General features: G+C 46.5%; 1 protein-coding gene across 1 annotated transcript in view; it reads right to left on the bottom strand.

Annotated features, from left to right (window-relative positions):
- Positions 1-3,152: 3,152 nt before the first annotated feature.
- DNER (delta/notch like EGF repeat containing) overlaps positions 3,153-15,322 on the bottom strand; it is a 315,989-nt gene continuing 303,819 nt past the window's right edge. Inside the window, exons 12-13 of the mRNA XM_059167803.1 lie at positions 10,676-10,922; positions 3,153-4,165 (exon numbers count right to left, since the gene is read on the bottom strand). Of these exons, the coding sequence (XP_059023786.1) occupies positions 4,054-4,165; positions 10,676-10,922 (359 nt within the window). The 3' untranslated portion in view covers positions 3,153-4,053. The remainder of the gene's footprint in view (positions 4,166-10,675; positions 10,923-15,322) is intronic.

The following is a 15,322-nucleotide window of genomic DNA, read 5'->3' as shown; positions in this document are numbered from 1 at the left end:
CATGAATTTGCTCTGCCCAATCTGGAATCTCACAGAAATGGAAATCATGCTTTATATCTTCTGCTGTGTCTCACCTCTTTGGCTCAACACCCACATATGCAAGATTCATACGTGTTGCTGCATATTTCAGTACCTCTTTCTGTTTTTTTTTTTTTTAATGGTTTTCTAGTATATTGGGGACTGTTATAGAAAAGTTGCTATAAAGGTTCTTGTTGAAGACTTGTCTTATCTGTGTTTTGGCTGCTCTTGAACATTTACCTAGGAGAGAACTTGCTGGGTCATAGAGTGAGACATGCTCACCTTGACTTTGCACGCGACGCTCCAGCCTGACTCAGTTTTTGGAGTTTCTCAGAAGTACCCATTTTCTCTCTTCAAGGCTCCACATCACCTTCCTCTCCCTTCACCTGGGTAATTCCTACCCATCCTTCAAGTCCTAACTTAGATATTCCATGTCAAAGAGCCCTCCCAGCAAAGGCCATGCTGAATGCTCCATTAACACCTGCTGGGCAGGTGGATGGACTGGCGGATTGGGGAATGAAGAGTTTTGGGAATCAATTAGCTGGTCCAGTGTTTTTCAGATTGCCTTCTGCGGAACTCCTATCATGCCTCCATCCCCTCAGAGAGCCCTGCAGGGGGGCAGGTGGGGCAAAATGGGCTGACACCAGGTTGAATCAGATCATCTTAGCACATTCCCACCGGTATTACTACGGAAAACAGTACAGAGTTTCCTCAAGGAACTAAAATGGGCCCCTGTTCTAATGAGCAGGGTCAGAAAGGGTGAGCCAGGGCCCACAGGTGCCAGCCCGTGCTGAGCAGAGCCGGACTGTGTTGGATACACACGTCCATGAGACCAGCTCTCAATGGTTACAATCACCTGGAAATAATTTCTCTGCATGTGCCATTTCCTTGCAAGAATTAAGAACTATGTAAACACTACAGAATGAGCTGGAACACTTCCGAGGGCGGGGGTTCCTGTTGTGACGTAAAGTTGTCTCACCTTGTGAAAACCTGGTGTTAGAAAAGGGCTAATTCCAACTCCCCTGTGGTACGAGTCAAGCCCCCGGGGGGCCATTTATTGGGGCTCATCAAATAACCATTTCAAGTGAGAGAGTGTTGCGCACACTCAAGAGAAGGGGCGCCATGCTTTCGGGGGACTCCTGACCCATCCACTGTCCCCAGCGCCCTGGCTACAGATCACAAGGCACAGTCCGCAGAGCGAGCGACCGATGACTGTGGATACGGTCTCTATCCAACGTTAACACGGCAAAAACAGCAAGAGCTAACGTGCTGCGTGAGTAATGTGAGCTAGAGGTGAGCTGAGTGATTTACATGCATTCTGGAACTATCTCTGTCCCCATTTTCCAAATGACGAAGCCCAGAGCTCCTGCCTGAGTCGTTAGCAGGGCAACAGCGGAAGCAGGATTCCAGTCCACTCTGCTCAAACCTGCTGCCACATGGCAGTTAACCTTTCCTTGACCTCCACCGGGCTCTCAGAAGTGGGGGTCTGCATTTATTTGTTTGGGGATTAGATGAGGTGCTGGTTGTGAAGAAACTGTGACCTACGGTCCCTTCCTGAGACTCCTTTTGTCACCGTCTGCCTGACGCAGAGCGAATGCTCAGTGAGATGTCTTCTTACTGAATGTGTGATGTCGGCCCTCAGACTATCCAAAGGCAGGTGAGCCAACATGACCTGAATAAGTAGGCTCTCTCTTCATTTGCTTTAAAAAGATAAATGACGATCAAGATTGACACACGATTTCCAAACAAGTGCTTCAAGGGGCATCACCAAGAACTTGGAGGGTTGCGAGGGTGGGATGGAACAGCCTCCAGAGGAAGAGACAGGAGCATGGACATTGTCCTTGAACATGGGGGGCTGGGGAGAGTCAAGGGGAAAATGGATGAACTGCCACCTATGTTCCTAGGCCCTCTCCTGTGGATGGAGGGGTCTGTGTGCCACGCCACCAACAGTCTCCCCGAGGAGATGGAAATAAGCACGATCTGTGATGTTCCCACGAATGCTCAGACGACCGTGTTCATATTTTATTCTAAATGTGCTTCCAAGTGCTTATGCAAACTAAAAATATTAACATACTGCAAGCTATCATTTAATAATCAAGAGTGTGGGTGGGTTGCTATGTCGTTTGTAGGACTGGGGACAGGTGTTTGAGGGAAGAGAGGGAAAGGATTGCATCATAAATCCTTCCTTTTGCCTGAAAAACCTCCCTGGCACCTGGTTTCAGGGCCTTTTTCCTGGCCTTACCAAATGACCAAATGTTGCCATGTGTAGACAAAATGAATTAAAAAAAAAAAAAAAAGAATAAGAAAAAAAAAAAGACCGAGACTTTGGTGTATTTAGATGCAAAATAGAATTGAATATGTAGTGGCTTCGAGCTGCTTTCAAGTTCCTAAGAACCAAATTGCTGTTTGCTAAGGCAATTTCACTTGACCTCCACTGGACACCAGCCTATGTGAGATAGTTTCTGAGGCTGCAGGTGCCCTGCACATCGCTGACAGGCTCTGAAGTAAGGGCTAAAAAGGAGAATTCTTGAGGGCGCCTGCGTGGCTCAGTCGGTTAAGCATCTGCCTTCAGCTCAGGTCATGATCCTGGGATCCTGGGATCGAGCCCCGTTTTGGGCTCCCCGCTCAGTGGGGAGACTGTTTCCCCCCTCCCTCTACGTCTCCCTTCTCCTCATGTGCATGCACAAGCTCTCCCTCTCTCCAAATAAATAAAATCTTAAGTAAAAAAATGTTTTTAAAGGAGAATTCTTGTTATTTGTCTTCCCCGTCTCTCATGTTTAAAGGAAGGGAGGGAGTGCCTGGGTGGATCAGATGGTTCAGCAACTGCCCTCAGCTCAAGGCATGATCCCAGGGTCCAGGGATCCAGTCCTACGTCAGGCTCCCTACTCAGCAGGGAGCCTGCTTCTCCCTCTGCCTCTCTCTGTCTGTGTTTCTCAGGAATAAAAAATAAAATCTTAAAAACAAAAAATAAGGAAGGTAAGGATGGTTTCCTGGCAATTAGGAGATCAGGAGGACCAGGAGGGCAAAGGGAGAGGCTCCTTGGCATAGTTAAAATGTGAAAAACAGTGAGACTGACCTGAAGTAGCAAACCCAAAATGTGTTCTATGATTTTAAAAGAACGAGAGACAAGTGCATCCTGGACTTGGTACATTTATTCAATATTCTGTGAAATTAGCAAGAATCAGAAGAAGCACATATCAATGCAATACAGCCACAGACGTGTCCTGGATATAAATAAAGATGCACTATGAGAAGTACTCACTACGGAACTAGGACTCTCTTATATTGACTACCTCTTAGCAACAAACAACGCCAATGCAAATTTAACTTACTCACAATAGAAAAACCTTGACTCCTAAAAGGAAATATAGATTCGGTGCGATTGTAATTTGCCTCACGAGGCCCTCTCGCTGCACGATTTCAAGGCCTGGCTTGACGACTGTTACGAAAATGACAAGAACGAACTCAAGAGAACATTTCCGCAAGGTTCAATGAAACAGTGCAGAAATAAGTTACTTACCCATGCACAGAATAAGGCAAAGGCTAATTTCAATCGGGTTAGGAATAGTAAATGCAACTAGTCTCTGGTTCACAAAACAAACATTTCAGACTTTGTTTAGGTTAACGGGTATACTGTTATATGGGTCATACTCTACATGTGTTTCCTAACTACTCAGAAAGCCGGCACTCACACGTCACATGGAAACTTCTCCTCAATTAGACTATTCTCTGCAACAGCCACAGAAAGCCAGCTGCGTTTCCTGACGGCATCTACCATGGGGACAGCACACACTAGTCAAAGCATACAGTTTAAAGAGCTGAAAGTACATTAAAACGTAGTCTATGGGTTTCACAAATTTCGTGTTTTTAAAATATTTTTTCCAAACTAAAAGCTGCAGAAAATTAGTTCCTCGATATTCTCCCGAAAACTTTTGCGCAGCTACCATTTCAAATTTCTTAAGCTTTTTATTTTCTTAAAAATATTTAAATGAGGGTAGTATCCTATCTTTTTGAAAAATAATCCCCCAAAAAAGATTACAAATCTTTCGTTTTGATCAGTGTGACCAGGGGTTTGTCGTCGGGGCTGTAGTCCTCGTAGGCGATGGGGGTCACATCATACATCGCAGGCCGGGATTTCTTTCCAAACCTGAAACCAGAGGGGAGAGAGGACCCCAGTTAGAGGAACAGTGGATCTCAAGTCCTGTGAAAGGCACATAGCGAGAATAACTTAAACGGGCGCCTGGGTGGCTCAGTGGGTTAAGCCGCTGCCTTCAGCTCAGGTCATGATCTCAGAGTCCTAGGATCGAGTCCCGTATCGGGCTGTCTGCTCAGCAGGGAGCCTGCTTCCTCCTCTCTCTCTCTGCCTGCCTCTCCATCTACTTGTGATTTCTCTCTGTCAGATAAATAAATAAAATCTTTAAAAAAAAAAAAAAAAAGAATAACAATAAAAATACCCTAAGAAAAACATTCTCTCGCAAGCACAGAAATTTAAGAGATCTGGATATCACCACTGAACGAGTACACGTGTTAGTCTCCAGTGCAGGGAGTAAAAAAAGGATTTCATGAGACGTGGAGTCCAAATGAATGTTGAAGCTTCTAGGCTAAATCCTGGCAAAGCAGCCTGGCCTGACAGCTCTACGGTAGGTTTTAAGACACATATCTGTCTTTTCCTTCTGAGAGCCATTAACTATCTGGAGATAGTTACATCCATTCTAGGGCCTGGGGACTTATAGGAAGGCTAGGAATGCCCAGAGGTCATTTGAGGTCCCAACATGAGAAGAAGGGCAGAGAGAGGAAAGGACTTCAGAGAAGATGTTTGTCCATGATACTCAACACCCATCATCCAACGCCATCCACCTGTTCTTCCCCACACCCCATGCATACACAAGCCATTGTTGTTTTTTGGTCTTTGGCTTTTTTCCTCTGAGCTCAAGCCATTGTCCCAAAAGATCTGTGTATACCTAAATCCTCTTAGCAGCAGGACTGATGCCCGGAAGCCAGGGGTGTCAAAATCCATTTTCAGAACTTCCTGCCAAACCAGTCTGAAGATGGAAGATTTTTAACATAAATTCAACCTCTGGGTGGTCTCTTCCCATGGAAGGCCTCACCTTCCCTCAAGTCCCTGGGGTACCATATCATTTAAACAATCTTCCACATTTACCTACTACGCCTCCTCCATGGAGAGACCACATTTTTTAACTGTTTTAAGTCCAATGAGGTTCAAAAAAGAAACATGTAAGGAACCTTACGTTTTAAAAAGCCTGGTAGGGGGCGCCTGGGTGGCTCAGTGGGTTAAGCCGCTGCCTTCGGCTCAGGTCGTGATCCCAGAGTCCTGGGATCGGGTCCCGCATCGGGCTCTCTGCTCAGCGGGGAGCCTGCTTCCCCCTCTCTCTCTGCCTGCCTCTCTATTTGTAATCTCTGTCTGTCAAATAAACAAATAAAATCTTTAAAAAAAAAAATAAATAAATAAAAAAATAAAAATAAAAAGCCTGGTAGGATGCACCCCAAAGACTTCAAAGGGCTTATTTACCATGGCTTTCAGCCTACCTCCCCGGCCCCCACTCCTTCTTTTCCCTCTGCTCTCTTGGAAAGCCAGTCTTCCACAGAGTGAGAAGTACAACAGAATGAGAAAGGAGGAAATGCATTCTCCATTGGATCTTTTGTTTTTAAACATTCATCAATCCTTTGTTTTGATTCACTCAAGATTTACTTGTCTTCGGGGGTACCAAGGCACAAACTGTGCCAGGTGCATACCAGGCAAAATGCAGACTTACAGAGTTAATGCATTCTGCCACCAAGAAAACCAAGGATAGTACCATAAGATGAAAAAGCCTTCAATGCAATCATGTCTGAAACATGCACCCTCGCTGGTACGTGCTTGCATCGAGCTGGAGTCCAGCCTATGGTCTGTGTATCTAAATGGAGCAGGGCCAGCATCATCTGAGACTGGGGTAAGGGAAAGTGCAAAGCCACCTGGATCCTAACACATTCTCTCTAGGCTGAAACTTTTAGAAGTTACTTTAAGGGGCAAATATTTTGACAATCTCTTTCTCATAAAACAGCTAGATTCGTTGGTAACAATACACCACCAATAATATGATTCATCTCAAAAGTCAGGCAATCCCAGGGAAAATCCCTCTGGATCCTCACAAAGGTGTCATGGGACAGTTTCCTGGGGGAACTCGGACGGGAGGGTTAGCAAATCACAGATTGCCTTCTAACCAGTTGGTTGGCCAAGAGGAAAATTTTTAAGTAACTTGATAGGCTGACTGTGTGTTTAAAATATCCATTTTATTTTTATATGACTTCACAGTTTGAAGAAGAATCTGTGTCTCCAAAACCTAGAAAGTTAAATGCCTCCATGTTACACAATCTGCCAACCAACTATCATTCAAAGGGCTGTCCTCTTAAATTGTCAGCACAGGGCTGAATATTGACAAGGCAGGTTTGAGGACAGGTGTTTCAGACCCACTGAGCATGACGAGGCAAGTGCTGAAACCAGTCACGAGGAGACACGTGGCCACCATACTTGCACGGAGTCAACCAAAGAACAAGAACCTTGTTTCGTGTTTAGGCAAGTCACGGGCTGTGTGCACAGTGCTAATGAGATCAGCTCCAAACCAGGACGGGTCATAAGGTATAATGCTTGTTACAAAGGTAACCTGGTTTTAAAAGGGCTAATCACTGCCCCCAGCGCTATCTTGGAGCTGGAATCCCTGTGCTATGACTTAACTAGCTCCTTACATGTTTATTTAACCAAATTCATTAGGTGACACACAGACTTCCATACACAGTGCAGTATCCACCGCTTAGAAGTAAAATGGCTTTTAAAACACAATAAAATGAGGGGTGCCTGGGTGGCTCAGTCGGTTAAACATCCAACTCATGGTTTTGGCTCAGGTCATGATCTCAGGGTCCTGAGATCAAGGCCAGTGCCAGGCTCTGTGCTCAGTGTGCAGTCTGCTTGTCCCCCTCCCTCTGCTCCTCCCCCTGTTCAATCTCCTTCTCTCTCATCCATGAATAAATAAAATCTTTAAAACACAATAAGATGAAACAGGACTTTCCTTGAATCTCCTACACCTAACACAGGAACAAGTTCACATCTAGTAAAAAAAATGAAAATGTATTCCTACTTAAATTTTTAATCCCAACAGCTTTTTATACTTCCTTAGTGTCTCAAAATTGGGTGGATGTTAAGAAATAAGCTAATCCCCATAGAATTCCATTTAAACTTTCAGGCATCAAACCAATGTAAGAGCTTACCTGTGTCATGGCCTGAGTATTTATTTATTCCTTCAAATAACACACAGGGTTTTGTTTTTTTTTTTTCTTATCACAAAGATACGTTTTAAATGTAAAAAGCAAATTTGGAAAATAGAGAAAATTATCATGGAGACCAGGGGTTAACAAAGTATAGAGCCTGTAAGCCAATTATAGCCTCTTGCCTGTTTTTAAATAAAGTTTTATTGGAACGCAGTTGAGCCCCCTTCAAAATGCATCTCTGCTACTTTGATACTCCAAAGGCAGAGCTAAGTAGTCATAGAGACCCAGGCAATGTAAGGTCTGTAAATTCTAAGAGATTTGGCAGGCCCTCGATGAAGACTGGAAGACTCGCCCATGGTCCCTCTCTCCAAAGGATTTAGCCTAGTGTCCGGCGGTGGCGACCAAAACTGGACGCCGTAATGCAAGTGCTGGCAATAGCAGCATTCCTGTCACTGACATCTCAAACATACCCAGTGACAAGTCTTGTACACCGTATCTCACTACAAGGTACTGCAAACCAGTTATGAGGCGGATCAAAGAACTTGCATTCTTCTAGTTCATACTGTCCTGGAAGTCAAGAGATAAAACACCACGCAGGGAACGCAGATGGACCTGACCTTGAGAAAGGCCCAAACTCCAAGGTGCTATTTGAGAAAACAAGGCTGGGTCCTTTCACAGCTGTTCTGTTGTTGTGTTCTGCGATCAGACACTTAGAGCTAGGGGAGCAAAGAGTAACCTCCCGGAGATGGGACCTCGCTCCAGGGTGTGAAAGAGCTATCCACTCCCGCTGCTCATTTGCAGACTCTCTCCAGCCTGAGCAAAGCAGCCACAGGACAGGGGACTCTTGACGAGAGAGAGAAAAGGGAGCACAGGTGTCAACCGAGCGCTGGCATCAGAATTGCCAGACCCTTCCTCAGTCCCTCGGGAATGTCACAGGCGACCCACTCGGATTCGTCCCGTGTGGCAGCTAAGCCGCAGTCATTCCGGTCCAGTGTCACCCCCGGGCCAGCAGCTGGGAGACAGGCTGTGAAAGGGGCCTTAGCTCTAGGTCACTGCTAGAAACCAGGGAGGAGGTAATATCTTTTTCTTTTTTTTTTTTAATATTTTATTTTTATTTATTTGACAGAGAGAGATCACAAGTAGGCAGAGAGGCAGGCAGAGAGAGGAAGGGAAGCAGGCTCCCTGCTGAGCAAAGAGCCCGATGCGGGGCTCGATCCCAGGAACCTGAGATCATGACCCGAGCCGAAGGCAGAGGCTTTAACCCACGGAGCCACTCAGGTGCCCCGGTAATATCTTTTTCAATGCCTTTCTAGGGTTTCCATGATAAGGGAGTGGAAAGGCACCAGAGACCCAGCCAGGACCTCGAGGGAGCCATGCTGTAGAAACCACAGGTCATAGCTGAATAAACATTTATAAGGGAATGTTCCAGATATCTGGGAAGGTATTATATTGACTTCAATGGTTTTATCTGCAGTCACTGGTGCATGGAGGAGCTTTTCGGTTGGGAATTCTGCAGAAAATATTTTTGATAAAAATCGGCACCAAATAAGAACCAGGTTTGTAAATGCTTTCAAGTTTATTCTTTCTTTCCAAGACTATGCAGTTAAACATCCTCCGAGCAGGCTATGTAAGCAGGAAGCTCAGAGAAATCTATCTTAAACTATTCTGGGGCTGAAATAAAATACTCCTCTTGAACACAAAGAATCTTAGCCAGAGGTCCCTCTGGGGTCCCAATGCATCCCAGTATAATGCCCCCAATTCTGCTCCTTCCTGGTGAACTCAGCACCCTGGGGAATGGAGAGAGAAGGCTCTTGAGCAACAGAGAAGCTTGTCTTCTCTCCTCTCCTTTTTCCATCTCCCGTCCGGGCCCCTTACGAGACTGCCGCCTTAGAATGAAGCCACCGTCAGGCATGTCAAGACACCATACACCCATACACCAACCCCGAACAGAGACTGTCCTTCAAAAGACAGACCTCAAATTCAAGTAAGCCAAGCCCACTATGTGCTGGACCCTGAGGAAAGGCCCTTTAGGTACTGGTCGGGGTAGGAGTCAAATCAACAAGGCCGGCAGGGATTGGTCTCTGGGCTTCCCAGAGGCCGTGTTGGCAAGCTCGCCCTGGAGAGTCAAGGAGGAGCCACCGCATGGGTCCCGACTTGGAAGGAGATGCACCTTCCCCTTCTCTTTCACAGTTCTAGAAGTAAGGTGGGTGCAGCTCTCAGAAAAAAAGGTACCCTTGTCCCACCTGGCATTGGGGCAGCTGCCCCATGCCTCCCAAACTCTCTCCCTCCAGTGGCTCCTCTCCCTGGAGAATAAGACTGGACTTTTGCTTCCACCAAGGTGGCAAGATTCCAGTCAGATGGGAGTCTTGGGTTTGGAGATTTCTCACAAAGAAGGCAAACTTTCTGAACCTCTCAGTTTCTATGCCATTCGGATGGATTTTGGATCTGCGTATGTTTTGAGCAAGACCAGTATACCATGTCTCAGCCAAGGTCATGCAGCTACTGGTTCTTGTGAGCCCCAATCTTAAGCCACCAAGTTCAGCCCGCTCTTGCCTACTGCCCAGACTTTCTGAATTGTTTGCTTTGAGCTTTCAGTTGCTTTGAGCAACTGAAAGAAGAGATAGCTGTCCTTTAACAAACACTGTCGTGATTGTTCGGGTAATAACTGTCCTTTCCAGAAGTCAACAAAATGTTAGATTAGCTGATTTTTTTAGTGTTATAATAGAGAAATAAATATGGTGTTATTGGCTTGTATAATTCTTTAATATTTATAATTTAATTTGATTGCCTTAACCCTCCAAGCAGGGGGACTTATGTCTTTTTTTCAGTTGAGGGAACCATGTTTGTGGAGGCTTGACTGGTCTGTGTGAAAGCGAGTCAGGTAATGGGGTAGTTGGAACTCATGCTGTGGTACCACACTCCCTTCTTGTCTCTCCAGCAGTCCTTCCTCCAGAAAAGGACACCATGTTATAGGATATGAACACTGACAGCAGAATGATAGCTGTTTGTCTCTCCTGAAGAAAGCCCCTAAAGCAAAGGTTATTTCTATCCAGGCTGTTTGAAGAACGTAGCTAGAGACATTCCAAAAAGCAGCCATCAAAAAAATGTTTCCTACACCATGATTAAGAATCGGCTATTTCCAGTGCAGATAAACACAAATTAAATGAATGAATGCATCCAATAAAAACAGAAAGCTAGCAGCAAATGCAAAGAGGCTGCTTACAAAGCAGCTTCATTGTCCTCCCCCCAGACGAAACCTCTGCTTTCGTCTGTCAAATCTTCTTTGCAGGTGCGCAGTCCTGTTCACAACATCACCCCATCCCGGGAATGCACAGGTGGAAGTGGGATCTCCCTCAGCTCTGATCCCCCTACGCCCCCTCCCCCCGCAGCCCACCTGGCATGCCGGATGGAGGCGATGGCGTTGCTGAACTCGCTGTCAATGCTGCGACAGTTATAGAACTCCTCGTAGGCTGGCCTGGAGGAGCCCTGGTACTCGATGCGGCTGATGCGGCAAATGCCCACGATGAGGATGATCAGCATCAGGATGAAGGCCACACAGAGGGCCCCGATGATGATGTACAGGGAGTGCCGGGGCATGTTGGTGAGACTTTCCGCCATGTGGCCCGACTTCCACTGGAGATCTGAGGCAAAAATAAGCAAATGACTGAATGTGAGCCATGACCTTTGGAATGGGGAGGTCTTCGCTGTCCTTGCTTTGGCAACCCAAGATATAAGGGCTGTCCAAACTGGGAAGAATTCTTTTCCATGCATAACCCAGATCAAAGGCTAATGCCCTTAACATATAAAGGCATCTTATAAATCATTAAGAAAAACAAAAAACACACCATAGGAAAATGGGCAAAGCTTATAAAAAGGAATCCACCAAAAAATAAAAGTAGAAGAGTGTTCAGTTTCATAGTTCTCCAAGAAGGCAATTCCTCTATCAGTTCCCAAATATTATCTCAGATTTTTGAGAACCACAGTTGACATGGGCACAGACGTGAGGACGTGTGAATCGATACACGGCCCCCTGCGCAGACTTCATGGAGTATCTTTTGATCCAGAAATTCCAATTTCTAGAATGTGTACTAGGGAAATGATCCTATAAATGCATAAAGCTCTATGCACAAGGATGTTCATCTCAGCATCCCAATTTTTGAAATGTTAAATGCTCAGTTATTACACATTTCAAAACAGTTCATTAAGTAAGCATGACCCCCAAGTATTCACCACTCAAAGTTAACACTGTTCAAAGCTAATAAAGTTCATGTTGAACCCTTTTTACTTTACATTTTTTCAAGTTTTTTTTTTTTTAAAGAAAGAAAATGTTACAGCTTCTAGCCAGAGGTCCAATCCCATACCCTCTTCTCACCCCACAAGCCAAAAAACACTTTATAAAGGTCAAAAAATGGGAAGGCACCTAAATAGTCAGCTCTCAGTGAGCTGGAGAGATGATTTCGTTCTAACAAAATTATAAAAGCAGTGGACCGAACAGGACCTAGCCATAGGGTACAGTCACACGTGAGCTCTGTCTATTCACACACTGAAAAGATCAAGACAGGATGAGAGGACTGATGAACATTTGGTGTCTTCCTACTATGTTAAGTCTTTGAAAACATCGCACTTAATCATTATGACTGGGGCACCTGGGTGGCTCAGTGGGTTAAAGCCTCTGCCTTCGGCTCAGGTCATGATCTCAGGGTCTTAGGATTGAGTCCCGCATTGGGCTTTCTGCTTGGCAGGGAGCCTGCTTCCCCCTCTCTCTCTGCCTGCCTCTCTGCCTGTGATCTCTCTCTGTCCAATAAATAAATAAAAATCTAAAAAAAAAATATTAAAAAAAAAGCACCAGTCTGTCTAAGTAGGAAAATAAATGGAAGAAGGCAACATAATCTCCCGCCCGGAAAAGGTCAAGAGTGCCCAGTTATGTCTGTCCTGTTTGTGGGCCTGCACACACGTGGAATGTTCTGGATGATGTGAACAGGCCTGGAAGTTTTGGCAATAAAAAGGGCTAGATAAGACCAGAGAGAAGTGAAACTCATTTGGGAAGAGAAGGCTGTCTCTATGTGACTCACAGCTGCACCAGCCTCATGCCATTATTCACACATTAGGACCCCAGGTGCCTGGAAATGGGATTCAGAGGTGGGTGTGGAAGGGCCTGTCTTCCCACAAAATGCTCAGACTCTTCTCACCAAGCCATGCACTGTGAGAGTTTTGCAATCTCAGGGTACTCAGATCCTCCTCTTAGCTACATCCTCAGTGGCCACGGACCCCAAGAACCAGCTCTTCTTTACCTTGAAAAGTGACAGTCGGAGGAAGAGCACGGGCAGATCCCCCAAGCAAAGGCCAAGTATGCAGAGCCCTTTCCTAGAAGCCTAATAGGAAGAGGGCCCTGATGGCTCCTGGAAGTTTGAGAAGAATGAGATGAATGAAGTGTGTTTGCCTCCAGATCTTTTGACTCCTGAGTTTTTACCAAGACCCCTGAGGTCTGGTTTGGCCACCCGAGGCTGCCTGCCCAAGCTCACGAAGCCCATGCCGCCGAGAGGCTGACTATTAGAGCATTCACTGCTCCAGCCGAATGACCTCACAGATGGGCATATGGACCGGCATAAATCACGGCAAGGGAATGATCACCGTGGATGGGAGAAGGTGTTTTGTGAAGCTCGAACTAAGCCTCCATCGCAGGTCACAGCCCCTTCATTTGGCAACACCTGGTGCACACGGAGAGACACGCTCATTTTTCTGGCTGGAAGAGGAGCATGACTCACTTGGTTTCCCTGTATTTCAACATTCTCTGAAAAATTCAGTTGTAGGCTGCAGTCCAATGCTCAGAGTATGCTCTGACACCCATCTAGCATCAACACAGCCAAGCCAGCCCTGTTTCCCCTCCGGCTGGGTAGAGGGCTCCACTCTGATCCCCGTGGCAGGGCCACACGAGTTCTCAATGAGCCCTCATAGTTGACGTCTGCCTTCATGTAAATAGCCCCACATGGTGTCAACCCTATATCCACAGCGAGTGCACAACCTCTTGGCCACTAAAGACGACGACACCGGGTTACACGCTCTGCACAGTGTCCCAGGCCTGAGCTGCCCACACTGCTTGCATTTCTGATCAACCGTTCTACTTCCCCAAACTCTCCTTCCAGGTTGCTGGAACTTTTGGGAGAACTTTCTCGAAATGCCTCCAAAAAGCTCTGCTTCCCCCCTCCCCAACCCCTGCTCCTTTTTTTTTTTTTTTCTCCCCCTACCTTACTGTCAGCTAACACTTTTCTGATAGAAGTGAGTGTGGCTGCTGGACACACTAACCAGGCTGGAACTGGGCTGGATCTGATTCCTGGGTCTGGAAGCCGAGAGTGTATCAACTGGGCTGGATCTGATTCCTGGGTCTGGAAGCCGAGAGTGTATCTGCACCAGGTGGCTGCGGCTGCCGCCTCCGGTCCCAACAGAAGTCCGAAGACCCTCGTGAGCCTAGTGCTTTGCTGCGTCCCAGGAGTTCGGTTGCATGAATCCCTTACTACAGGCCAGCTCCAGCGCAGCCCAGGGAGGAACGGTGCACCAGAGTGTGCTGGCTGGATTCATCCCATCGGCTCAAGCAGGTGCATGACTTAGAACACACAGACTGTTCTGGGAAAAATGTCATGCTATGGTCTGCTGGACCAGTTGTATTTACTTTTCAACTAAATTCATTTCTGGGTTTTGTATTTTTCAATGTGTTTTTGCATTAACACTTCAATCGGCCCTAAACAAAGCACCCTGAGCGAAGTAGAGAAGCTGGGCTTGGAGCAGCTGCTCAAGGGGATAGAGGCCTTTTGGGGCCAGGCTGAGGATAAAACCAGACCAACCTCCACTCCACCAAAAGGGCTGTCAAGAGACTTGAAAATTTCACTCTAAAACATACTGCCTGTATCTGGTTTTTAATTTACCTACATGAATGTAGCCAGTCTAGTTGATGTGTTCACCTGTGTTACATAGAGAGTGTATGCTGTGTAGACATCAGACAGCCAGATGATTTTGAGACCATCTGCTGCTAGACTCCTTGAGAGGAGCAATTTCAAATTACCTTCTGTTTTCTATACCTAAAAGTTATCTGGACAAGCAAGGCAGCCAATGAGATTGGAAAATATTAACAGCTCTCATTAGTCTTCAGAAGAGGAAGGCGTAGGAAAGGAATAGAAAGAAGAGCTCACCTCCTTTGTAGGATCCGTTTGCTGAACAACCATTAATTTGGCACCTACTATGTACTAGGCATCGTCCTGGGTTCCAGGATATAGAGTGAGGGAAAGTAGACAGTTGGCTTTAGAAGCCCCCGGTCTTTTGAGGGGTACAGGAACAAAAAAAAAAAGGTCACAAAGTAGCGGCAGACGTACAAGTGTGCCAAGCCAATGAAGGACCACCTCTGCAGTGCTACTGGCAAGGACAAGGGGAAATGCCATCTCACCAGGGAGTCAGGAGAGCTCCAGGGGTGAGGGTCTGCAGGAAGCTGGGCTCCACGGGTATGCAGGTATTAATGAGGGACAGGGGAGAGCAGAAGGAACAGGGTGCCAGGCCAAGACCTGGGAGGAGGTGGGGAACAGGACAAGAGAGTGGAAGGGGAACAGAGTGGCCACTGGCGGGAGCAAGCCAGAGGCTGTTGGAGCAAGGAAGGAATCTCCCTCGCGGGTCCCACAGGCCCCAGTGTGGCCTTCAGTCTTTAGTCTTCAAGACAAGCTTGGCACTGGCAGGGATGGAAGCAGTGGTGGGAAGGAGGGTCTCAGTGTTCAGATTTGTGCTTGGAAAAGACACCCCTCCACTTGCAGCCTCTCTTCCTCTTCCTCGGAGGAAGCCGAGGACATGATGCGAAGGGAAACAGTTCAGATCCAGAAGGATAAATACCGCATGAGCTCACCTATACGTGGAATCTAACGAAAAAAGCCACCTGAATTCATAGTAACAGAGAGCACAACGGTGGTTGCCAGAGGCTGGGGCATGAGGCAAAGGGGAGATTAAAAAACAGCAAGAAAGGAGCTAGAATAGTGATTGCCAGGGGCTGCGGGAAGGGGTCACG

This window comes from Mustela lutreola, chromosome 3, assembly GCF_030435805.1.
Source record: "Mustela lutreola isolate mMusLut2 chromosome 3, mMusLut2.pri, whole genome shotgun sequence".
NCBI lineage: Eukaryota > Metazoa > Chordata > Mammalia > Carnivora > Mustelidae > Mustela > Mustela lutreola.
Note: the sequence above shows the minus strand (reverse complement) of the source record. Positions and strands in the feature narration are given on the sequence as shown.